At 41.9% G+C, this 23,466-nt stretch overlaps 5 protein-coding genes and 1 long non-coding RNA gene across 7 annotated transcripts; 2 read left to right on the forward strand and 4 right to left on the reverse strand.

Moving 5' to 3' along the window:
* The first annotated feature begins 2,709 nt into the window (after positions 1–2,709).
* Positions 2,710–5,061, forward strand: LOC147925540 (uncharacterized). Its single transcript, XM_087492660.1, has 6 exons — positions 2,710–2,935; positions 3,113–3,250; positions 3,364–4,038; positions 4,114–4,241; positions 4,318–4,518; positions 4,567–5,061. Exons 1-6 carry the CDS (start codon positions 2,710–2,712, stop codon positions 5,059–5,061), a joined length of 1,863 nt encoding a protein of 620 aa, XP_087348786.1.
* Positions 5,062–5,782: 721 nt separating this feature from the next.
* Positions 5,783–8,816, reverse strand: LOC104709898 (uncharacterized). The gene is made up of 3 exons (XM_087492661.1): positions 7,986–8,816; positions 6,585–7,899; positions 5,783–6,537 (listed from the first exon to the last, which is right to left on the reverse strand). Exons 1-3 carry the CDS (start codon positions 8,814–8,816, stop codon positions 5,783–5,785), a joined length of 2,901 nt encoding a protein of 966 aa, XP_087348787.1.
* Positions 8,817–8,912: 96 nt separating this feature from the next.
* Positions 8,913–9,758, reverse strand: LOC147925541 (uncharacterized). The gene is made up of 2 exons (XM_087492663.1): positions 9,177–9,758; positions 8,913–9,071 (listed from the first exon to the last, which is right to left on the reverse strand). The coding sequence occupies exons 1-2, from the start codon at positions 9,756–9,758 to the stop codon at positions 8,913–8,915; spliced, it is 741 nt and encodes a 246-aa protein (XP_087348789.1).
* A 2-nt stretch (positions 9,759–9,760) lies between these two features.
* LOC104783413 (uncharacterized) lies at positions 9,761–10,639 on the reverse strand. Its single transcript, XM_087492664.1, has one exon. It carries the CDS (start codon positions 10,637–10,639, stop codon positions 9,761–9,763), a length of 879 nt encoding a protein of 292 aa, XP_087348790.1.
* Positions 10,640–16,159: 5,520 nt separating this feature from the next.
* On the reverse strand, positions 16,160–18,439 carry LOC147925542 (uncharacterized). The gene is made up of 5 exons (XM_087492665.1): positions 17,992–18,439; positions 17,615–17,901; positions 17,211–17,520; positions 16,568–17,064; positions 16,160–16,471 (listed from the first exon to the last, which is right to left on the reverse strand). The coding sequence occupies exons 1-5, from the start codon at positions 18,437–18,439 to the stop codon at positions 16,160–16,162; spliced, it is 1,854 nt and encodes a 617-aa protein (XP_087348791.1).
* A 956-nt stretch (positions 18,440–19,395) lies between these two features.
* Positions 19,396–21,114, forward strand: LOC104750400 (uncharacterized). 2 transcript variants are annotated; one of them, XR_015583722.1, is made up of 4 exons: positions 19,396–19,642; positions 19,743–19,915; positions 20,441–20,796; positions 20,860–21,114. It is a non-coding gene; the product is annotated as an uncharacterized LOC104750400 (long non-coding RNA). The 2 variants fall into 2 exon arrangements; XR_015583723.1 differs by having other exon boundaries at positions 19,743–19,815.
* The last annotated feature ends 2,352 nt before the right edge of the window (positions 21,115–23,466 follow it).

Genomic DNA, 23,466 nt, shown 5'->3' on the forward strand with positions numbered 1-23,466 from the left:
GCATTGGTGTCGACTGATACCGATCCCGAGCATCGATCTCCTTTGATCTCCAGCTCCAATTTTTGCCTCCATACATCTCACACACGTCACATGTATCTTTAGGAGTGAAATCAAGCCACAAGGATCACAAAAAGCACACAAACACATAGAGAAATCAATCAATGAACCAACATAACCACTTAAAAAGAGATCTTATCTTAGATAAGCCATGTTCATGCACTCACCTTTGTAAAACAGAGATAAATAGACCACATACGACCATAGACAGCACCACAACACGCGCCTAACATGTTCATAGCCTCAGATTCCAAGCACATGAACATATCTCTCAAGAACAGGCTCAGAACTTCTTCAGGATCTCTCTGAAAGCTTTCTCTCTTTTGCAGAATGAAAAAACGTCTAAACCAAGTAAAGAGTGTTGATAATAAACGTTTTATATCACCTCTAGGGCTTCCAAACTCTATACACAACAAAAATGAGCGTTTTGACTTAAGTTGACTCGTACAGGAGTTATTGGTGTCGCTCGACACCCATCCAAAACCGAAAATCCGGTTCGCGGGTGTTACAAATTTTATTGAACTTTTTATATACATCATTGTGTCAGAACTAAAGATTTTGTCACCACATGATGAACGAAAGGATAGAATGCTAAGATCTAGCTTGTCGAAGATTGCTAAGATAACTAGAAATAACTGCACAGATTATTTGTGTTGATAGACTTAGTTTATCATATTTGCCTTCTGCTCCAAAAAACAAGTTTACTTTTAGATGGTTACATTCATCCTCTTAATATCAAAAGAATTATAAAAAGGTTGATATAATAATAAAGTAAGTATACTTGGATTTTGGGACAGACAGCAAACACGATCTGTCCTTAATTAATCAAGTTTTTCGCTACCTTAACAGTCTTCAACAGCTAAGACCTTAACGATCTGTCCTTTGCTTCATCGTGGAAACAAGAAATTTAGTAATGAGGATGAAAATGCATACGAAGGATTTCAATGGAGTTAAAAAAATTTATCGATGCTCTTTTCAAGTAAAAATTTAATATATGCAATAAAGAATAGTCATATTTTTAAAATAATTAATAAAATGAAAAAAAACCAATGAAAATTATGAGCGTTTTACTAAAAATATAATATCTGCTAGGTAACAACCCGCACTATATGCGGGATAAATCAATCTAAAAAAAATTATTATAAGTAAAATTATTATCTTAGAACCAATATTTGTTTGTATCAAACATAATATGTAATTAAATTTTTTTTATTTATTTATTTAGAACTGCGTTTTTCGTGTAAAAGATACGTTTATAGAGAAAATATTGATAAAATATTACTATTTATTGTAACATGTTTTTTGTGTAGTTTAAAAATTAAATTCATATCTCTTATGTTTTATTGTAATCATAACAATTAGACATGTTTCTTATATAACCATAACAACAATACTACATTACTCAATAGTTTAATTATTTAATTTTATTATATATTAGTAACAATCGAATTCTAAACTAAATTTCTGAAGATAATCAAATTTATTGTTTTAATATTTGTGATTAGGCTATTTAAATCTTTTGAGTTAGTCCGTTTGTTATTAGTTTCTATAAATGATGGATTATTACCAAAATACATTTATGAAAGAATTAATGAAATTCCAAAATCAACGTATTCGTGTAAGTATTTATTTCACCCGTGAAATATGTGAACGTGGTAAAGAAAATATTTATAAAATGTTACTCCCTCTGTTTCAAAATATAGGATGTTTTAACTAAAGCACGCAGATTAAGAAGTCTTTACTTTTTTAACAAGTTCAACCAATCAAAAACAATATTGCATAATATAAAATACTAAATTAATCTAAAAGTTGCATTGAAATTTGAAAACATCTTTGTGAGAACTGAAATCGATTCTCTCCTTCCGAAGTGGTTCGAATGTGGAGGAGCTTATCACCGTTTAGAAGTTCCGAACTGAATTCGAGAGATTTTTGAGAGAATGTATCGTATTGCTTCTTTTGGAAAAATGTTTTTCCACCCCTTTACAAAAGACTCCCCCCTTACATATTTATACCGACCAATTTATTACCTAATTAATGCATAATTAATAGGGCACGATTTGCGTATCCTAATTAATCGTCTTGAATGCGGGAATCTTTGACCAAGCCCGAGCTTCGAGCTGACCAACGCGAAGCATCTTCGTGCTCTCTTCCTTTCTCCGGGCCTGATGGGCCGATCAGTAATACGCTCCTGGCCCATTAGACGTGCCCGGTCTAGGCCCTTTGCCTATTGCCCGAGATGACAGATCGTGGGTACAACAGTTGCCCCCCAAGTCTCCCGAGCTGAGCAGTTCGGGGGACTTTTGACCTTCAAGCGATCAATTTCGGGAAACTGAATATTCCCCAAATCTCCACGATTTGATCGTGGTGATGATGAGATTTGCCTTCCCGAACAAGCCTCAGGGCCCACTAGGTGGCGTGTTAGCTATAAGAGAGAGAGAGAAAGCGGTGCGAGACCTTTCACTCCCCCAGGCAATAATTGCTCCCGGCTCCGTGTATAAAGGTAACCTCATCCAACTTCTCCCTTCCACTTTTAATTCTCAGTTTTTCTCTTCTTTTTGCTCTGCGATTTCTCTCTTCTCCTGTTAGTTTCTTTTCTTTCGCCGGAAAGCTCTTCATCCTCCCTCCTCTTCTCACACATATTACTCGGAAGATATGTCTCCTCCGAAATCTTCATCGGGTAAAGCCGTGAAACCTTTGATCCCGGGCGTTTACGGCCCTCACCAGCCATCAATTCTCTCGGCGGAGAATATAGCCGAGATTAGAGGGTCCACTGGGATTCCGCCGGAGATCGAGATTAAATTCCCGGAGGCTCACGAGTCCCCGGAGAGTCCTCCCCCAGGGTATTGCTGCGCGTTTGAGATATTCTTCTCCGCGTGCGGTTTGTCGTTTCCCCTCCCCGAACTCATCGTAAAGATGATGTTCGAACTGGGCTTCGCTCTCCCCCAGATGTGCCCGAACTTCGTGTGAACCGTCATGTGTCTTCAAACTCTGGGGGAAGAGTTTGACTACAAACTATCCCTGGCCGGCTTTCTTCAAGTGTATACGGTGAAGACAGGTCGCACCAAGGGCACGCTCTACGTAAGTCCGCTTTCCGGACTGAAGGTCTTCGACGACCTTCCTGAGAAGGATGAGAAGTGGCGGAAGTCTTACTTTTTCTTCCCGGTCAACGAGCTCACTTTTGGCCACCTCGCAAGTTCACACATATCGAAGTGGACTTCGAAAATTGGTAGAACGGTGCTCTTAGTTAGGTGTCCTTAATATATTACTTTTCTTTCTGTTACTTACTCCTTGTCGTTCCTGTCTCAGATCACTTCGAGCGCGGGTTGCTTTGCCCTACTTTCGCAGAGTTTTTCTCGCGGTTCTGCAGCCAGGGTCAGATCGCTTGGGACTCATTCTCGTGTGAAAGGATTAGAGAATCCTCAGCGCGGCTTAGGGGACGTTCTGTCGTTTGCTCCGACCCCATAAGCACTTCGGAGATGAATTATAGAGAGGAAAGGGCCTGCCGACTCGCTGAGAAGGAGGCGAAGTTGAACATGGCGGCAGCGCTTACCGAGGGCAAAGCTTGCCTCCTTAAGAAGTCTGGTCCCTCTACCACTGAGGTAGACGGGACTTCGGCACCCCCTGCTAGCCCTTCCGAGCCTCTTACGGGGGCTTCCGGGCCCCTGCGCAGTTCGCCCGGGCCTACCGTAATTGTCGTAGCGGACTCCAGTGACGAGCCGCGAGAGGTTATAACTCCCTCCGTCGAGGTCAGCTCCCAGCGGGCGGGTTCGTCCAAAAAGAGGAAGGAACCTGAGATTTCCTTGTCTTTTCGTGAGAAGAGCCGAGCTCGGACTGGTTCGTCAGGAGACGAGCGAAGTAAGTCCAGTTCGAAAGATAGGGGTCCTTCCTCGGAGAGGAGGTCTAGGGAAGTCCCTTCTACAAAGGAATCCGGGGATTCCTCTGGCAAGCTGCCTTCAAAGGAACGTCGTCCCTCCCCCCGAGGTAATGATAACTCGAGGTTTTTTTTTTTGTTGGGTCTCGGGGACCAAGTAAAATAACATTGCTCATACATTTTAGCTCCCCCTGCATCCCCAGCTGACCTGATGAGGAGCTATACTCGGCCAGGAGTTCGGGTTCCGGCGTTTGCGGACATGTCCGAGCTCAACCGCGCAAACTTCTTCCGTTTTGCAGACAAGATTGGCGAGGTTAGTGACACATACTTCCTCAGTTTTGGTTTTCCCTTACCTCCTTCGCCGTTTTTAACGAACCACGCTTTCCCAGCTAATGATCGAGTTCAACTCCTCGGTGGCGTCTTATGAAGATCAGTTATTTGCCTCTCCTTCATATTCCGAGGTGAGCCTTCTCCGGGAAAAGATTGCTGACCTGGAAGCCCAAGTGAAGGAGTATGCTAGACTAGAAGCCGAAAACGCTTCTACCGTGGAGAGAGCCGAACAGATCCGGTCTCGGATGAAGAAAGCCGAGGTATAGGTGCTCGACCTCGGAATTGCCAACGAAGACCTCCGAGACAAGCTAAAGAAGGCGGGGGACCTCTACTACGAGGCCGCGGAGGATGCGAAGGCGGCAAAGAATAGGTTGCACGAGATCGAGCTCCGCAACCAGCTACTCGAAGCTGGCAATAGCTGCGAGATTGAGAGGGTGCGGAGAGAAGAAAGGCAAGCAATGAGGCGAACTCTCCGTCCGTTAGTCGAGGAGGTGAAAGTCACTTTCGAAGAGAGGGAGAAGCTGGCCCCAACCAAGATCCGAGCCGCTGAGATCAGGGCTAACCGTATGCTGATCGAGGAGATCTCGAGGGGAGAGATCCAAGACATGGAAGCCGAGCTCGGGCTCCTGAAAGCTGACGAGGAGGAGGCCGACGAAAAGGTTTCGAAGGTAACTCTCCGTGACCTCGACCTCTCTGGATTTTCAGACCTTTTGGCGGATATGCCCGATCTTTTGTGCAGCGAACACCCTTCGAGCATTACAATCGACGAGTTCGGCACTAATCTCGGGCAAATGTCGAATTAGGGGATGGACGACTTTCTGGCGAACACCAAGTCGGAAGAGGAGCTTGAAGAGATGGGACTGGCCCTTTATGAAGCGGCATCGGACCCCGCTCCCCATACTCAATAATTTCTATATCGGGGTTGTTTTGGCACGGGTTGCCCCCCTGTTTGTCGTATTTATTTTTAGACTTGCTTTGGAGTGTTTTGGTCGCGGTGACCACTCCGTCTTCAAAAATTTTTTGTTTTTGTCATGATAAATGCGAACTTCATATCCGCAATCTTTGTTTGAAAAGATGATACGAGCATAAATGAACACGAAGTAAAAACTTCGGTTTAAGAGTTCGCAAAAATGACACCCCAACTTTAGTAAGGCTGAGTACGAAGTGAACACCTCGATTAGATTAGAATTTTGCGAAACTAAGCTTCGACTTTAATAAGTAAAGCTGAGTACGAAGTGAGAACTTCGGTTTAGGTTAGAGTTTCGCAAAACCAAGCTCCGACTTAAAGTAAAGCTGAATACGAAGTAAGAACTTCGGTTTAGACTTGCGAAGTTGAACCTCGGCCTTAAATAATATATGCGAAGTCTGACTTCGGTTTTTTTTTTTTTTTTTTTTTTTTGAACCATTATTAATAAAAAAAGTTTAAGAAAACTTTAGATTTTATTAATATGGATAGCTGGACCCGAAGTGGGCTGCCTACGTACCCTTATCGGGATCAAGCTAAACGTAGTTCGATACAAAAGATTAACTGTAAAAGAGTTTAAGGTGTAAGGAATTCCAGGACCTCGGGACTGGTTTTCCCTCTGAATCCTCGAGTTGATACACCCCATTTCGCACCTCGCGAGTAATTCTGTACGGTCCTTCCCAGTTAATTCCTAGCTTCCCTGCATTGAGCTTTTCGGTGTTCTCGTGGACTTTTCGGAGGACTAGGTCGCCAACTGCCAAGGGCCTGCCTCGGATTTTGGAGTTATAGTACCGAGCTACTGCGTTCTGGTAATTCTGGATCCGAACTAAGGCCTGGTCCCGACGCTCATTGATTGTATCGAGAGTATCCTGTAGGAATTCCTCATTTTCCTCAGCTCGGAATGGGTTCAGTGAGGTACGGACTCCAGGGACCTCTATGTCAGCTGGGACTACGGCATCAACTCCGTAAACCAGGGAGAAAGGTGTTTCATTAGTGGCCCGGCGAGGTGTTATTCGAATTGCCCAAAGAACGCCTTGCAGTTCGTCTTGCCAGCGCCCTTTGCGAGAATCGAGCCGTTTCTTCAAGTTAGCAAGAATGACCTTATGCATCGCCTCGGCTTGCCTATTACCTTGCGGGTAACGAGGAGTTGACTTATTGAGTCGAATCTTCCACTTTGTGCAAAACTCTTCGAACTTCGAGGAGATGAACTGTAGACCATTGTCTGTGACGATTTCGCGAGGAACACCGTACCGATAAATTATACTTTTCAGCACGAACTGCTCCACTTCTTCACTTGTTACCTTAACGTAGGCCGCTGCCTCCACCCATTTGGAGAAATAATCGGTAAGAGCGAGCACGTACTGAACTCCTCCTGGTCCCCGATGCAATGGACCAATGACGGGGCGTGCTTTTGGCACTTCTCACAAGCTCGAGAATAATTTTCGCAGTCCGTGACCATAGTGGGCCAGAAGTAGCCTTGCCTTTTGATTTTGAAAGCCAGAGTCCGACCTCCGGAGTGATTCCCATTGGGACCATCATGAACAGCTCGCATTAGCATCGCGGACTCTTTACCGGCAACACATGTTAGATAAGGACCAGCTACACTTCGGCGTAAGAGTATTCCGTTGTAGACGCAATACCGTGCACTGACAATCTTGAGTTTCCTGGCCGCCCATTTGTTAGCTGGGAGTTCTCCTTTTTGCAAGTAAGCCCAGATCGGGCTCCGCCAATCGCCTGCCCCCCAGCTGTTAGAATTCGCACTGCCCAAAGTAGTATGTGGGATAACAACTTGATTGTCAACTGATGAGCTCGACGATTCCAGAGTTTGACTCGCGTCTAGCTCGGCCAGAGGTGGGTGAACTTCCATCGGAGTAGGCATAGCGGGGGCTGGATCCTCCGATGGCAAAGAGTCCGCAGCCGCCTCGCGAGCTGCCACCTTAGCAGCCAACTTTTTTTTCATTGCCCGGGTGACGACATTCGAGCTCTCTAGACGGATGCTTGGAAACTGGATGACTTCGACGGGGATAATCCTAGTCATCGCAGGATCCGAAGAGGATGCCAGAGATGCTAAAGCGTCTGCAGCGGAGTTTTCACTGTGCGGGATCTTAGTGATTTCAAAATCTTCGAATTTAGCGACTAACTCTCGAGCTGTGGACAAATAAGCCTCCATACGACCATCCTTTGTTTCGTACTCCCCCAAAAACTGGTTGGTGACCAGCTGCGAATCGCAAAAAGCTCGGAGTCGTCGGACACCAATCCCTACTGCGAGGCGTAAACCAGCAAGGAAGGATTCATACTCAGCTTCATTGTTTGACGCGCTGAAAGCCAAGCGAAATGACTGCTCGATTACTTCGCCAGTAGGAGAAGTGAGGCGGACCCCAATTCCTGCTCCCGATCTGGAAGAAGCGCCGTCAACATACAACGTCCATGGGACTTCAACATTGTCGCTAATTGAAGAGGCCAACACTTGCACCTTAGCACAGGTTCGAGTCTGGAACTCGATGTCGTATTCACTCAACTCGACAGACCATTTAGCTAGTCTCCCAAACTGACTCGGACTATGTAATACCGTCCGAAGTGGTTGCGTCGTCAGGATTATGATTGTATGGGATTGGAAGTAAGGTCGCAGCTTGTCGAAGTGACAACTGCTAGGGCCAATTTCTCCATCATAGGGTACCTGGACTCCGCCCCAGTAAATGACTTACTGACATAGTAAATTGGTCGCTGCTCCCCTTTTTCCTCCCGAACCAAGACTCCGCTGACTGCACTGTCCGAGACAGCTACGTAAAGAAAGAGTGGCTCACCGAACTCGGGCTTAGCCAAGACCGGCGGTTCAGACAGATAGGCTTTGAGCTGAGCGAACGCCTCTTCGCACTTCGCATCCCATAAGAAGTTTTTTCCCCCTTTTCGCAACAGCTGGTAGAACGGGAGGCATTTGTCCGTAGATCGAGAGATGAAGCGGTTGAGGGCTGCGATCCGTCCATTAAGGCGTTGCACTTCGCGTAAAGTCCTAGGAGAACTTATAGACAAGAAAGCATTAATCTGCCTTGGATTCGCTTCGATTCCTCTTTCTGTGACGATATACCCCAAAAACTCCCCTGATGGGACTGCAAAAGTGCATTTCGTGAGGTTAAGCTTCATCTCGAACTGATTCAGGATGTCAAAGCAAACTTTCAGATCCGCGAGATGCGAGCTAGCTTCCACTGATTTTACCAGCATGTCATCGATGTAGACTTCCATGGTCTTTCCGAGCTGGTTTTCGAACATACGGTTTACCAGCCTCTGGTAAGTTGCTCCCGCATTCTTTAACCCAAAAGGCATCACCTTGTAACAATAAATCCCGCGGTCCATAATGAATGCAGTCTTCTCCTGGTCATCCGGGTTCATAAGGATTTGGTTGTAGCCGGAGAAGGCATCCATGAAAGACATCAGTTCGTGACCCGAAATGGACTCGACTAGCCTGTCGATATGCGGAAGTGGAAAGCTATCCTTGGGGCATGCCTTGTTCAGGTCGGTGAAATCAACGCAAACTCGTGATTTTCCATTCTTCTTTTTGACTATCACCGTGTTTGCGAGCCATTCAGGATACTTCATTTCGCGTATTTGTCCCGCCTTCAGTAGGCGTTCCACCTCTTTGTTGACGATTTCAGCTCGCTCAGGACCCAACTTCCTTCGCTTCTGCTTTACAGGTCAGAACGTCGGGTCCACATTCAGCTCGTGGGAGATAACTTCTGAACTGATACCGGGCATCTCGTCTACGAACCACGCGAAGGTGGCCATATTTTCTTTTAGGAAGGTTATCAGACTGGCGCGGAGCTCGCTATCCAATCCCCCTCCGATCTTGATTTCCTGATACGAAAACTTATCATTGATAAAAATGGACTCAGTGAGGTCACCTTTTAGCTGCGTCCGAACAGGATTCTTCGGGACCTCGAGCTGTGGTTGCTATTGAACCAGGAGCTTGTGACTTGCGAGATAGCAGCTCCTTGCCGTCCTTTGGCTTTCCAGAATCTCCTGGACTCCTTGCGGGGTCGGAAATTTGACGCACTGATGGTACGTCGAGGCTACTGCCTTCATCTGGTAAAGCCAGGGAGTTCCCAAAATAACGTTATAGGCCGTAGGTCGGTCGAAAACCGTGAACTCCACCATTTTAACCACTCCTTGAGTGGACACCAGTAGTGTGATCGTGCCCAAGGACATTGACGTCTCGCTAGTGAACGAGACCAAAGGTGAGGGCGGTCCTACGATGTGTTCTTTCCCGATCCCCATTCTAGCGAGCGTCTCGAGGAAAATCAAGTCTACCGAACTCCCTGTGTCAATTAGGATTCGGCAGACCTCGTGGTTCGCCACGTCAAGTGAAATGACGATTTCGTCATCGTGCGGAGTGTCCAGCTCCTCAGTTTCCTTCTCGGAGAAAGAAACCTCAGGTAGATCGCTTGCCGCGACCTTATCGCGCTTCGGCTGGGGGCTGGCGAGCTTCCGCTGATGGTCTTTGATCGCGGTGATGGAGTTCCGAAAGAGGCGCGATCCCCCCATTATCACGTCGATTCTTTTCTTGGGGTTTCATTGCCATCAGACTGCTTCGGTTTCTTTGAAGGTGGAGCATCTTCGTCCACCCCGGGAGTCGCTTTCTGCTCCAACTCCTCGATTGTTACATTTGGCATTTCTCCCGCCACATACTTTTCTGCGAGGAGGTGCATCAGCTTCTTGCAGTCACGAGTGGAATGACTGTTGGTTTTGTGGAGCTCGCAATACGTGTCCTCATCTCGGACCCACTTGTTACTTGGGAGTACACCACTCTTGGAGCGCGGTGAAAATGGAGGTTTGGACGGTGAATTCTTAGGAGAATTCTTTTTAGGAGATTGAGTGACTGCGAACGTGCTTGGCCCGGACTTCGCAGGCGTAGGCGGAGTTTTTTTGGCGGGCGCTTTGAACCGTGGTTTTCCTGTAGTCGGAGCGTTTTGTTTTTGCGCAGCAGCGATTTTGTCTTCCTCTGCGACTATCCAGTTCGATGCCCGGTGTAACGCGTCCAGAATGATTGGGAACCGATTCACGGACAACTCTTCGCGGAAGCGAGATTCGTGCCAGAGGCCGTTTTTAAGCGTGGCCAGGGCTGTGGAGTCCGAGAGTCCTGGAATCTTGACCTGGATTTCCTTGAACTTTGTTATGTAAGACCGGAGAGACTCTCCACCCTTTTGGCTTAAGTTCCAAAGTTGAGCATCTGTCACCGCGGTTTCGATTAAGCTAGAATACTGCTTGACGAACGAGGTTGACAGCTCAGTGAAATTTGTTATGGAGCCGGCTGCTAAAGACGCGAACCAAAGTAGTACCGGTCCACAAAACGTTTCTGCGAACAGCTTGCAGTACCCAACGTCAGCTTCGTGAGGCTCGAGGTCCACCCGGCTAGCTGTCCACATGAAAGTCTTGAGATGATTGGTCGGATCCCTTTTCCTTTGTAGCTCGAGAACTTAATTTTGCCAGTATCTTTGATGCGGACTCGGGCTATATGATCGGAAAAAGGAGTTCGCCTCGACTCCTCGATCACTCGAAAGATATCCGGAGCTGAAGTGGTTGCACTGTGCATCACAGACCGCATGTCCCAGATTTCGCTCTGCATGCGGAAGATCTGGCGACACCGGGCTGAACCGGAGTGTGGCCATCGCCAACCAGCGATGGCGCTGTTTGCGTGTTGACTTGAGGTGGGAATGAATCTCCCGGAGTGACATTTGTTGCTGCCACCTGCGAGGTGGAAGGTGGAGTAACACCGGAAAAATCCAAAGCACGTCGACGTGGGTTTTGGTCGGAGGACAGGAGATCAACCCGATCGGCGTACGCGCGGTGGGAGGCTGAGAGGTCAGCTACGGACGTCGTGACTTCCTCCAAACGGGTGGAGACCTGACCCTCCAAGCTGTCAAAACGTTCGGTAAGAGCGGCGGAGGCGGCTTGCTGACGATCGGACTTCTCAGACAAGTCCTGCAAGAGCTTCTGGATCACCTCCAGGGATGCCTGACCGGGAGAGTCGGTTGCCATAGCGGTGGTTGTGTGTAGTGGATTTGTATATAAAGTCGGAACTAATGAGAGTCAGGCGATAACTTCCCCTCCTTCTAGCGCCAAATGTGAGAACTGAAATCGATTCTCTCCTTCCGAAGTGGTTTGAATGTGGAGGAGCTTATCACCGTTTAGAAGTTCCGAACTGAATTCGAGAGATTTTTGAGAGAATGTATCATATTGCTTCTTTTTGAAAAATGTTTTTCCACCCTTTTACAAAAGACTCCCCCCTTTCATATTTATACCGACCAATTTATTACCTAATTAATGCATAATTAATAGGACACAATTTGCGTATCCTAATTAATCGTCTTGAATGCGGGAATCTTTGACCAAGCCCGAGCTTCGAGCTGACCAACGCGAAGCATCTTCGTGCTCTCTTCCTTTCTCCGGGCCTGATGGGCCGATCAGTAATACGCTACTGGCCCATTAGACGTGCCCGGCCTAGGCCCTTTGCCTATTGCCCGAGATGACAGATCGTGGGTACAACAATCTTATATTATGAAACAAAAAAATTTCTCCAAAACATCTTATATTTTGAAACAGAGGGAGTACAATTTATGGCAATATATATTTTTGTGTGCTTTAAAAATCAAATATATATATATATGGTTAATCGAGTAACTATAACAATTTTGCATAATCTAATAATTATTCATTTTAATATATTATGATTTTTCTTTGAGCTATTGTCTAAATTTGTTTATAATGATAAGGGCTATTGTCTGATTCCTTTTTTTAATAGCACATAGATGAATGTACAATTAGAACATATATTCCTATTCGGTTATCAATATTGAGATTAATTAGTTTACATATTTAGATATATATAAATAATCACACATCATGATATCCCCTAATTTGTTGTTATTTTTATATTTATTTATGAATATATATAAATATATATTTATTGGGAATTAAGTTTCTTTTAATGAGTTGGAGATAATTCAATGGTAATATATTTCTTTTTAAAATCAATTATAATAATTACTGAAAGCTTGTTATTTAAATTATTATGGTAATAATACTAACATAAGATTTTTTTTATATGATTTTGTTAATAAGTTATATGTTCTTTATTTTTATTAACTTTATATTACTTGATATGTTTTTATAGTCTTTTTAGAATATTTTACTTATATTGATTTTTAGAAATCAATATAACTTTGACTTATATATTTGTAAGTAAATTTTAGTGAAAATTTGCCTTAAAATAGTATGTAATTATTTAATTATTACTTTGACTTATATATTTGTAAGTAAATTTTAGTGAAAATTTGCCGTAAAATAGTATGTAATTATTTAATTAGTTTGAATATGTGATATTTAAATTTGTCTGAGAAATGATGATATATCTAATTATTATTAAGTTAATTGTTTTATACATATATTGGCATGTTAATGTCATTAAGTAAAAAATTTAAGGGTATTTTACTAAAAGGTGCATGTAGCTTTTTGGCAGCGACACAAACATATATAAAAAAAAAGTGATTTTCTATTAATATATAAAAAATAATATTATTGCAATTATACCCTCTATTGGAAATATTTCAAGCGAAAGAGTTTGGAAGTATATATATGTAGGGAGAGAGAGAGATTTACAAGGTTCCAAAATTTTCGAAGAGCATAATTCTCACAAACTCCTTTATGCATGAGTATGCTTCCCTGCACAAGCAAAACTTTTGTGTTAATAATTCATCAACAACAAAACCCTCCAACCGCATACAAAATCTAAGTAAAAAGAAGAGAATGTTGTTATCTAGCTAGAAAGAAAAAAATATCCAATGGATAATTTTGGAGTCCCAATCCTATTATAATATAACGAATAAATACATATATTTATAATAAATTTTATTCTTTTCTGACTCTCTAGACTTTGGTCGCCAATGAGAGAGACGGGCCCGAAACTTTTTAGTAATTTAAAAATAAAAATCAAAAAAATAAAATAACATTATTTCAACTCTGGACCGACCAAGATGGGTTCAAGTTTCATTTTTATGTGCTTACGAATTACGATCGTCAAAGAATTCTACGGCAGACATAAAGTGTAGTTGGTACTCAGTTAAAAGATGGAAAAGGGCTGAAAAGGAACAGCAATCTTCATACACTAGCGAGTAGCGAGGCCACAACAAACCTTGATTTTTCTAATATATATATTAGACATTTTCCTTATTAAAAGTCGTGAGTTAGAATTTTGTTACTGGAGTGAAAAAGTAGTTTACAAGTATAAAAATGTTTTTTTTTTAAGAATCAATGGCACTAACTATTTTTTTGGTCCAACCAATAAACGCCTCGACTCTAACTCGTGAAGGATGCAGACCCTTACTACAATCATTTGCCACAGTTACATCCCTCGCCAAGTCTTTTAAAAATCTGACTCAGTCTCGACACTTACCCACCTCTCCAAAGACATTGCCACATCTCCACTTCCAGCTCCACCACACCACCATAGCAAACAGCGTACACCATGGAACGTCATCCACTATCACCTCATCCGACAAGTTAGCATATACCCATTCCAGTAAAGATCCCGTAAAGAACAACTGTCTTCTTCGATGCGGAAGTATTCTATCTCATACTTCGGATATAGCAGGATAATCCCTGAGTATATGTATGATCATCTCAAAACCTCCCTTAAAAACCTGGCAAACAGACGAATCACATAGGTGTCTCCTCTGTCGTTCTACATTCGTCATGAGAACCTAATTAGTGACCAACCATAAGAAAGTACGCACCCTCTCAAGCACCCGAATCCCCCAAACCCGTTTGTAGAACACTCCCATATCTGGCTTAGGAGAGGCATCCCTAGTCAACATAGAATAAGCAGATTTAACTGAGAATTTACCATCCATTATACCACTCCAGGACACACGATCTTTGGCCCCTGTAACATTGTCCACCACAAAAGCTGCTAGCTCCATTCTCACCAATTCCGTGATATAAGGAGATATCAGTTCATACTTCCAACCTGACCCATGCTGCCACAGATCACTCACCCGCAAATCCTCATAGTGAACAGCTAACATCCCAATCACGCCCTCGAGTAGCGGTCTGTCTGTTAGCCATTTATCAGTCCAGAACTTGATCAAGCAACCATCTCCAATAACCCAACGGATTCCATGGATAATCACATCTCTTAGGCCCATACACACACTCCGCCATGTGGAGGACCAACTACTCCTCACTGAAAGCCAGCTCCAGTTTTGATCATCAGTCACCTTATATTTGCAACGAATGACATGTGCCCATAACCCTTCCTTGTCATGTAACAGACGCCATCCCACCTTGGCGATAAGTGCTCTGTTCATATCTTTTGCCATACGAATTCCAAGACCTCCTTCCGCATTGGGCAAACACACCTTTTTCCATGACAGCAAGTGTAGCTTCCGTTTTTTAGTCGTGCTCCCCCATAGAAAAGAACGAGACAGCTTATCCAAACAAGCAAGAACCGACTGGGGAAGTATGATCGTGCTCATTGAGTGAACATGAATAGAGGACAACATCACCTTTGTAAGCGTTAACCGGCCCGCAAAACTGAGAACTTGACTCTTCCACCCCGCCAACCGGGAATAAACTCTTTCCAAAACATCTCCAAAGGTTTCTTTATTTAAACGTTTGTGTAAAACTGACATCCCCAAATATTTGCCCAGTTGCTTAGTACATCCAATGCCACGCTCACTGCTGATTAGTGTCTCTAGCTCCCGTGAGACATTGTTAGAAAAATAAATCTTAGATTTTTCAAAACTTACTTTCTGACCTGAAGTAACACAAAACTTCTCCAAAATTCTCCGAATCACTCAAATTTGAGCCACTGACGCTTCCGCAAACAAAATGAGATCGTCGGCAAAACAAATGTGAGATAAACTCGGACCACTCCTTGAGAGCTTAATCGGTTTCCAATCCTTACTGATAACAACCCTATCAATTTGTTGATACAATCGCTCCATACAGAAAACAAACAAGTATGGGGATAGAGGATCCCCCTGTCTAAGCCCCCTTTGCGGTTGAAAAGGCTCTGTCTTTTCACCATTCCATAACAAGTGCATCAAGAGACCTGTGACACATCTCCTAATCCATTTTATCCACGTATCAGCAAAACCTGCTGCAATAAGTGTGTCCTCCAAAAAATCCCACCTTATCCTATCATATGCCTTCTCAAGATCAAGTTTAAGCAACATCCAGCCCTTACGACCCTTCTTTCGTTTCATTGAATGCACAACTTCCTGAACCACTATAATATTGTCGGTACTGAGCCTACCAGGTATAAAACTCGCTTATGCAGGACCAATCAACCTTGTTATCACCTGCTTTAGCCATCCTACCAGAGTCTTGGTAATGGTCTTGAAAAACACGTTGCATAGACTAATAGGCCTGAATTGTGTAATCTTTTCCGGCTTTGCTACTTTAGGTATTAGAACCACCAAAGCATCGTTTGTATCCTGAGGAAAATCACCTGTTCGGAAGAAGTCCAAAACAAAACTGACCACCGACTCTCCAACAATATCCCAACCTTGCTGATAAAAAACCGGTTGGTAACCATCCGGACCAGGCGCCTTAAATCTCCCCATCCCACGAACAGCTTTCTCAATCTCCATTGCTGAAAAGGGCTTATTCAAACCTTCATGATCAGCAACGGATAGTGATACAAAACCTTCATGATCAACAACCGCATCCACATCCTGTAAGGAATATAACCGTTTGTAGTATGACAGAGCCAGAGTCTCCAACTCCTGAACATCCGCCACCCATCTACCCTCATCATCTTGTAGCAACTCAATACGATTTCTTCTTCGCCGGATAATTGTTGAAGCATGGAAAAACTTTGTATTCCTGTCACCACAAGTGAACCACTTCTCTCGTGATTTTTGGAACCAGATCATTTCTTCCTGTTACAAAAGCAAGTCCAGTTCTTTGATCAGAGCTTCTTCCCTCCCCAGCAACGCATCAGACGAAGCTGAGTCCAAAAGACTCTGAACAACCTCTATCTCCTTCGAAAGTCTCTCTTTACGCTGCATTACTTCCCCAAACACTTCCTTATTCCATCTACGCAATATTATTTGCAATTGTTGAAGTGCCTCCGGAGTGCTTAAATCCCTCCTCCATGACACACTCAACAACTCTTTAAAGCCTTCATGCTTCATCCAAGCAGCTTCAAACCGGAATGGGCGTTGAATCAGATCCCGATTCATCTCAGGAGAGAGCTGGACATAAACCGGGGCATGATCAGACGAGAGTAGAGGGAGATGTGTAACAATAGCATCCTGTCATCGCAGCCGTGCTTGCGCATAACACAAAACTCTGTCCAGTCTTTTTGCCACTAAATTTCTCTTGTCTCTCCCTCGTCGCCAAGTGAAAGCATTACCCTTAAACCCCATATCTATCAAGGAGGACTCATTAATCCAATTCCCAAATGCTAAAGAATCCGGAGATAAACGACCATTGCCACCAGACCTCTCATCTAGCCTCACAATTGTGTTAACATCCCCACCAACGACAAGAGGTCCCACTACACCACTTATCAACTCCCGCAATACACCCCACAGCCCACTTCTGCGACTAACCGTTGGTGCTGCATACACGACGATCAAATTCAACACCTCCTCTCCATTTACAATTTTTGCAAAAATAAATTGATTCGAGGATTGCACTACCTCCACTTCGCCAATACCTGACCGCCAGAGCAACCATAACCCACCACTCTGGTTAGTCGCATCCACCCTAAAGGAGTTCTCGAACCCCAAACCTCTACAGATCTGAGCTGCTCGATCCTCCCCCGCGTGAGTATCGAAAATTGCTAAAATATATGTATTCCACTTCTTCAAAATATATCGGATCGATCTCCAAAAACTGGGTTTATTCGCCCCCGGAAATTCCATAAAATAAAATTCATCATCGTAAATCTCCAAACAAAAGGAACAACCAGGGAGAAATATTACTGACACCCCGTCTCCGAAGCAACCGGTTCCACACGTCCCTCTGGAACCTCCACCAGAGCATCAACTTCAACAGTCCTAGCGGCTCCCAATTTTCCTCCGTCGCCATCAAGCCCTTCCTCCAACACAAAGGGTCCCCCGCCGACTTTCTCACCTCCGGCAACAAAGAAACCTCCTGATCGACCAAGGTTCTCAGCTTCCACTCTAAGCCTCTTCCCATTCGTGGACAAACCCAAATCTGCCTTACCTGGACCAAAAATTAATCCCCTTGCAGGCTGATTCCCTCTAATGGGCTTGGGCCTTTGTCCATTCAACTCCTGGGCTTTCGAAGGCCCACCATTCTTATCCCGTGAGCCCTCCCGAAAAAACCCTCTATTCTTCTCACTTTTTTAGCAAGCATCACTCCTTTACCTTGCCCATTACGCCTCTCTGCCCTAATTGATTCAAGGTATACTCATTTTCTTTATTCTCTTCACTATTAACTCCTTCTTTCCTTAAATCATGAGATGCCAAATTTTCTTCTAACCTTCCAAAACTGTTAGCTAGGGGAATATTCCCGGATTGTGTTCCCCGAATAGGTTCACGATGTCTCATTCCCGATCTCGAACCTTCTCCAGAACCCCCTGCCGCAAACACCACCCTATTCGCTGGAGCATGCGGTTTTCTCCCTCCTGATTTTATCAACGTGAAACCATCCACTGACGACACCTCCATATGATGAGTTTCGTGAACTCAAGACTAGGTCTATACTCGAGTTATTAACTACCATACTGCTCTCCTGAGCTAACTTCGGACACCCATGCACCAAATGTCCATAATTCCACAGCCAGAACAGATATTCGTAAGTCCCTCATAGGATACAAAATATCGTTCCCCATTCACCACCACTGTACCTTTAAGCGGTTTCTTCAGATTAACCTCCACACAAACCCTAGCAAAACGAGTTCTCTCAAAACTCAGGGTTGTTAAATCCATCTTAAGCGGTTTACCCACACCCTCAGCAATTGCCCACAAGATTCTCCTATGATAAAAGATCACCGGTAAATGTGCGAGACGTACCCAAACTGGTGTTGTCACAATCTCGTCACGTAAGGGATCAAAAGCAGGGGACCAATCTTGCACAAGAAGGCAACTGCCGAAAGCCTTCCATGGTCCTCCGGTGAGCGCCGCCATATACTTATCCTCCATAGCAAAATGAATCATGAAGAACTGTTGAGGCAGATCCATGACCGTCATCGCACCCACCGGCTTCCACAACTCTCGCAGTTTTCTGTTTAGAACTGCGACAGACACGTTACGCCCCAACGCCCTCACAATAATACACCTTTTTCCACAAAACATTCATGGCCTTCAAAACCTCATCATCAATGGTTATGACTGGTTCCCCATCTTCAGCTTGCGGAAACACCAGTGAAACTCTCTCCATAACAAACTCATCATCCAGCAAGTCCTCCGGGGATGGAATCCCATCTCCGCAACCACCTTTCACTTTGTCCACCCATGACCTCGACCCATCCGGAGGGTCCCCCGGTGGTCGATCTCGCTCTCCAGCCTCAAACATGGTCGCATCTTGTTCAGTCGCCTTCGAAACCCTAAAATCGTTTTGAGGGAGCGCCGTCATGTGGTCTATAGCTCATTGAAATGGTTCTTATTGTTTAATTAGCATTTACTCGTTCTCCTAATTGTTCTTATTGTTTAATTGGCATTTACTAGTCCTTCTAATGGATTACCAAAAATTAAATTAACGGTAACATTTTGATAGCACGAGAGAGCAGTACGAAATTTGCGGCAGATATACAAAAAAACAAAAATTACAGATTTTTTTTTGGTGTTATGTGGTGTCCATAATAGTATTAAAAGCATGATTGAATAATAGTTTAATATGAAGATTGTAATAAAAGCAAATAATCTGGTTTGACTCATTGATGCAATGAACCATCATACTGATTAAAACGTAAATAAAACACCATACTGATTGCTTCACTGTAAATTGAAGTGGAAAATGTATAACGCTAAAACTTTGAACCGACCAGGGTGGGTTCTATTTTCATTTTAATGTGCTTAGAGCATTCCCATTGGCTATACCGATGAGATCTGTTTCATTTCTTTAATAATAAAAAGTAACAAAAATAAAGTTTAAATCGTTTAATTGCAGAGAACTGTGTCTCTGCGAACTAAAAATAAGACACTGAGAGACCCGCTACGTGTCATGATTCTATTGCTGGTGTTTGTTTTTTTTTTGTTTTTTTTTTGCATTTCTTTCTCTATCTGTTTCGAAACAAACGAGAGAAGAGATAGGGAGAAGAATCGATTTTTCATCAGTTGATTCACAACCCATCGATTTCCAGTTAAAAATGATCTCTTCGATTCTGGGCAACATTCGATTGATTTCGGTAGCACATCTCGGAGAGAAGGAGCAGTAGTGGAAAGAGGAAGCAGGTTTGTTTGTTTGATTGTGTGTAGGAACTGTTGAGAAGCTCTCTCTTCTGATGGGCTTTAGTCGATTACGAACGGTTTAAGTTTGATTTCACGATTGCAGGAGACACAAGGAAAACAAAGATGAGCCTGAAGCAGATCGTGAGAGAGATCAATGAACCATATTTTTTTTCCAGGTATGTTCTTGAGCATTGGGTTTTATATGAGGGAAGTGGGAAATTATGGACACTGCTAGATGGCTCGTATGTTTATGAGTTCTTCTCCAAAGCGGGCAAGGTTAGTGACTTTTTTCCTTTCTACATTGTGTTTGATTTCCCTTTCTGCTTGTGCTTGTTAAGGCCGTAGAAAGGTATTAACATTGCTCCATGACTGTCATTGACCATTGATCAGAATATATGAAGTTCTTGTCTCTAACAGTAGTATATGAAATGGCTAGTTTGCTTCCAATTATTTAGTAATGTTGGCTACTTTGTCTGTGATAGAAACACTTTGGTGAACTCGATCCTTGCATATTTAGTCAAATACAAGAAACACGTAGTGTTTAATAGGTTGTGCCATTTTTTATAACGAATTTCTGTTATATTTGCTCTTTGATTTTGTGATATCTCTTCTCTTGGGTTCTATTTTGTCTATGTCTTATTGTTATCTGTTCCTTATTATTTCAGGTGAGGGATGTGCTATCTCTTCTCTTATTGTCTCTGTTCTTATTGCTATCTGTCTCTTTATATCTCTGTTTCATTCAATGAAATTGATATCTCTTGATGAGTTATGGGTTTTGTTATTCTTACTCTTCTTTTTCAGGTTTACAATTATGGTTAGGTTAAGCGGTCTCGTTATCCTCTCCATTCATTCATTCATCACGAAAAAGTGTTACTACAGTTAAAACATGAAGATATTCAAAATCTGTAAAAGATAAAGCCATGATTAACATCTTTGAATAAGATTCCTCTCAGATTGCTCAACAATCTGCAGTTTCAGGGACCCTACTACTTGCCATTATTAACGTTTTTAAAGACTTGTCTTGATTCTTGCCAATAATAGTGCCGCTAAACTTTCAGGTTCCTAGACCGCTTATGACAGAGAATTGTATCACCAACGTTCAAGTTTTTGACTCAAAGGAAACACTACCATATGCTATCTCCAGAATCTCTGTTCAGGTAAAAAGATCATCCTTTCTTCTCAAAACAATGGCTTTGGTTTGATCATCTGAAAGAATACAGATGGGATGCAAAAGCTGTATTAGTACTTGGAGTCCTTGCTGCAACATTTGGAGGACTATTGCTACCAGTTCATCTAGCCTTCTTAGATAATGTTTTTATATGTTTCTATCATTCTATGTTTTTTTTTTTTTTTTTTTTTTTTTTTTTTTTTATTGTATCCAGTTTGTAGTTTTTTTTTAATATAATTGTAATATATGTTTTAAAGTTTTCATAATGTAGTATATTTGTTTTTTAATAAAATGTATTATACTATAACTACAATTTCTAGTTTTATTTTCCTAATATTGTATATATTATATACCAACATTTATAACATCGGAATATGCACTAGATACCACAAAAATCAAAAAGAATTAAGTAACTACCATTGATGTGACAGTGTGTTCTTTCTCTTCATATACAATTACTCTTATACCCATTACATATATTACATGTTATTTGTTTAAATATCATGTCATTTTTTTAGAACGAAATTATATGTCGGTTTGGGTTCACAAATGAAATGTTTAGGGTTTAGATTTTACAATTAGAACGAAATTATATGTCGGTTTGGGTTCACAAATAAGATGGTTAGGGTTTAGATTTTACAATTAGAACGAATTTCTATGTCGGTTTGGGTTCACAATGAGATGGTTAGGGTTTAGATTTTACAATTAGAACGAATTTATATGTTGGTTTGGGTTCACAAATGAGATGGTTAGGATTTAGATTTTACAATTAAAACGAAATTATATGTCGGTTTGGGTTCACATATTATATGTCGGTTTGGGTTCACATATGAGATGGTTAGGGTTTAGATTTTACAATTAAAACGAGATTATTTGTCTGTTTGGGTGTACAATTAAATGCTATTTAGTTCAATATAACATGTGAAATATAAATATTACATGCTATTTTAAAAAGTCACACCAAATCTTTCACTCTTTCTATCTAACACTAAAACAAAAAAGAGTGATTGTGTCTTTTTACTATAAAAATGTGGGCCCTATGGTATTTTTCTATAAAAAAATGTTGTTGTGGTATTTTCTTTATTTTACTCGATATTTATGCTATCTACTAATATTATCCTTATAACATTATATCAACATTTAAAACACAATTTTAATAAAGTTTATACAAAACACTCATGTTTAACGATGACTAATGGGAGGAGAAAAAATAAAAAAAAATAGATTGAGGATCAAAACTTAGATTAATATTATTTTTTATTTTATTAAAAGTTTAAGACACTAAGATGAGAATGGACATGCTCTTACCAACATTAAGAATCATGTGGTAGACAAAAAGTGTAGTTGGTAGTCGTCAAAATATAGAAAAAGGCTCGAAAAATAAATAGTACAGACGTTAGTGACTAGTGGCATTTTTCAACAATTGAGGTCACAACAAACCTAGAACTCTTTCAAAAATTGGCATTTTTTCCGCTTCGTTTGAATATATATAACGAAGATTCTCACTGACAATATTCAAAATCTTTAAATATCTAAGCTCTCTGCAAAGTTTCATCCCAATCAAAGAAGTACTTTTTGTAAATGTGTAAAATTTATTTAACCAATAAAAACAGTGTTTACTACCATTCCAAGCGTTTGATGCCTCGGCCGAATCAAGTCAGATCAGTCCCTCCACATGTTCTTACAATGGCCTCTCTTTCATTCTCTCAATTCGAAAATGGGAAACCTATCACCTATGCTAACAACATTGATAAGGTATAGAAACTAGCAGGATTATATGCTTGGAAAGGCGCCAAGCAAACGGTTTTCTACTCAATCTTATTAATCAAATGTTATTGAATACAAGATCGAATCTAAACACACCCTTGTGTAGATATAAGAGAATTACCCAACACTCACATTCGTAGCTTCTTAATTAGTCTTGAAGTTTTACAATCTCACCATAATAATTCTAAAGTGCTCAAAAATTTTCTGCGGCTAACCCTAGACTATTTATATTAACCCTCTCAAGATCCTAACAAGAATATCTTCGAGTATTCTTCTTTAGGCAATAGCTTGCTCCCTAAGGCCCTTCATTCATTAAACATCAAGACGAATATTCTCCATATCTTTCTGGCTTAGTTCGGCTCTATCCTCAAGACCGGATCATCATACTCCTATAATGCATCACCTTGTCCAATCTTGCTTTGACACGTCAGCTCTGTTTCTTTGTCTAAACTCATAAGTCTGTTGTCTGATGCATTCCATCACAGCTCTCTGTTCCACACAGCGATCTGTTCTAACGAGTGCATCTTCAAACATGACCCCCTTTAGCGTCAAAAGCATCATCACAAGAGAGAGATTTTCGTATACAACCTGAAAATATATCAGGATAGTTTTTCTTAACTATTTTGCTGCGGATTAAGCCCTTATAAAATTTATCACAGAATATATTCATTTTTCTTTTGATTTTTTTGTATTTCTTTTGGTTTCGTTTTAGTAGCATTTTTAGAGTTAAAATTTGCAAAAGAGTGGTTTTTATGTTTGATTTTTTTTTTTTTTTTTTTTTTTTTGTATAAAACAGCACAGCTTTCGTTTTATCTTGGAAAACAAGTAATAAGAGAAACCTAGAAGTAGAACTACTATGTTTCAGTTCATGACCATTCTTTAGTTATCATAT

The sequence above is a fragment of the Camelina sativa genome, chromosome 16 (genome assembly GCF_030686135.1).
Source record: "Camelina sativa cultivar CO46 ecotype springtype chromosome 16, ASM3068613v1".
Classification (NCBI taxonomy): Eukaryota; Viridiplantae; Streptophyta; class Magnoliopsida; order Brassicales; family Brassicaceae; genus Camelina; species Camelina sativa.

What these genes read in the sequence shown, in the direction of transcription:
- LOC147925540 (XM_087492660.1), top strand. Translation starts at nt 2,710, where the DNA reads ATGTCTCCTCCGAAATCTTCATCGGGTAAAGCCGTGAAACCTTTGATC. An exon ending in GATATTCTTCTCCGCGTGCG is followed by an intron (nt 2,936 to 3,112) that starts GTTTGTCGTTTC and finishes CGGTGAAGACAG; the next exon opens with GTCGCACCAAGGGCACGCTC. An exon ending in ACGTCGTCCCTCCCCCCGAG is followed by an intron (nt 4,039 to 4,113) that starts GTAATGATAACT and finishes CATACATTTTAG; the next exon opens with CTCCCCCTGCATCCCCAGCT.
- LOC104709898 (XM_087492661.1), bottom strand. Translation starts at nt 8,816, where the DNA reads ATGAAGTATCCTGAATGGCTCGCAAACACGGTGATAGTCAAAAAGAAG. An exon ending in TAGCTGTCTCGGACAGTGCA is followed by an intron (nt 7,900 to 7,985) that starts GTCAGCGGAGTC and finishes GGCGGAGTCCAG; the next exon opens with GTACCCTATGATGGAGAAAT. An exon ending in CGGGGACCAGGAGGAGTTCA is followed by an intron (nt 6,538 to 6,584) that starts GTACGTGCTCGC and finishes GGGTGGAGGCAG; the next exon opens with CGGCCTACGTTAAGGTAACA.
- LOC147925541 (XM_087492663.1), bottom strand. Translation starts at nt 9,758, where the DNA reads ATGGGGGGATCGCGCCTCTTTCGGAACTCCATCACCGCGATCAAAGAC. An exon ending in TCGCAAGTCACAAGCTCCTG is followed by an intron (nt 9,072 to 9,176) that starts GTTCAATAGCAA and finishes TTTTCGTATCAG; the next exon opens with GAAATCAAGATCGGAGGGGG.
- LOC104783413 (XM_087492664.1), bottom strand. Translation starts at nt 10,639, where the DNA reads ATGTGGACAGCTAGCCGGGTGGACCTCGAGCCTCACGAAGCTGACGTT.
- LOC147925542 (XM_087492665.1), bottom strand. Translation starts at nt 18,439, where the DNA reads ATGACGGTCATGGATCTGCCTCAACAGTTCTTCATGATTCATTTTGCT. An exon ending in AGAGAGGCGTAATGGGCAAG is followed by an intron (nt 17,521 to 17,614) that starts GTAAAGGAGTGA and finishes TCGAAAGCCCAG; the next exon opens with GAGTTGAATGGACAAAGGCC. An exon ending in GGTTGCTTCGGAGACGGGGT is followed by an intron (nt 17,065 to 17,210) that starts GTCAGTAATATT and finishes CATATATTTTAG; the next exon opens with CAATTTTCGATACTCACGCG.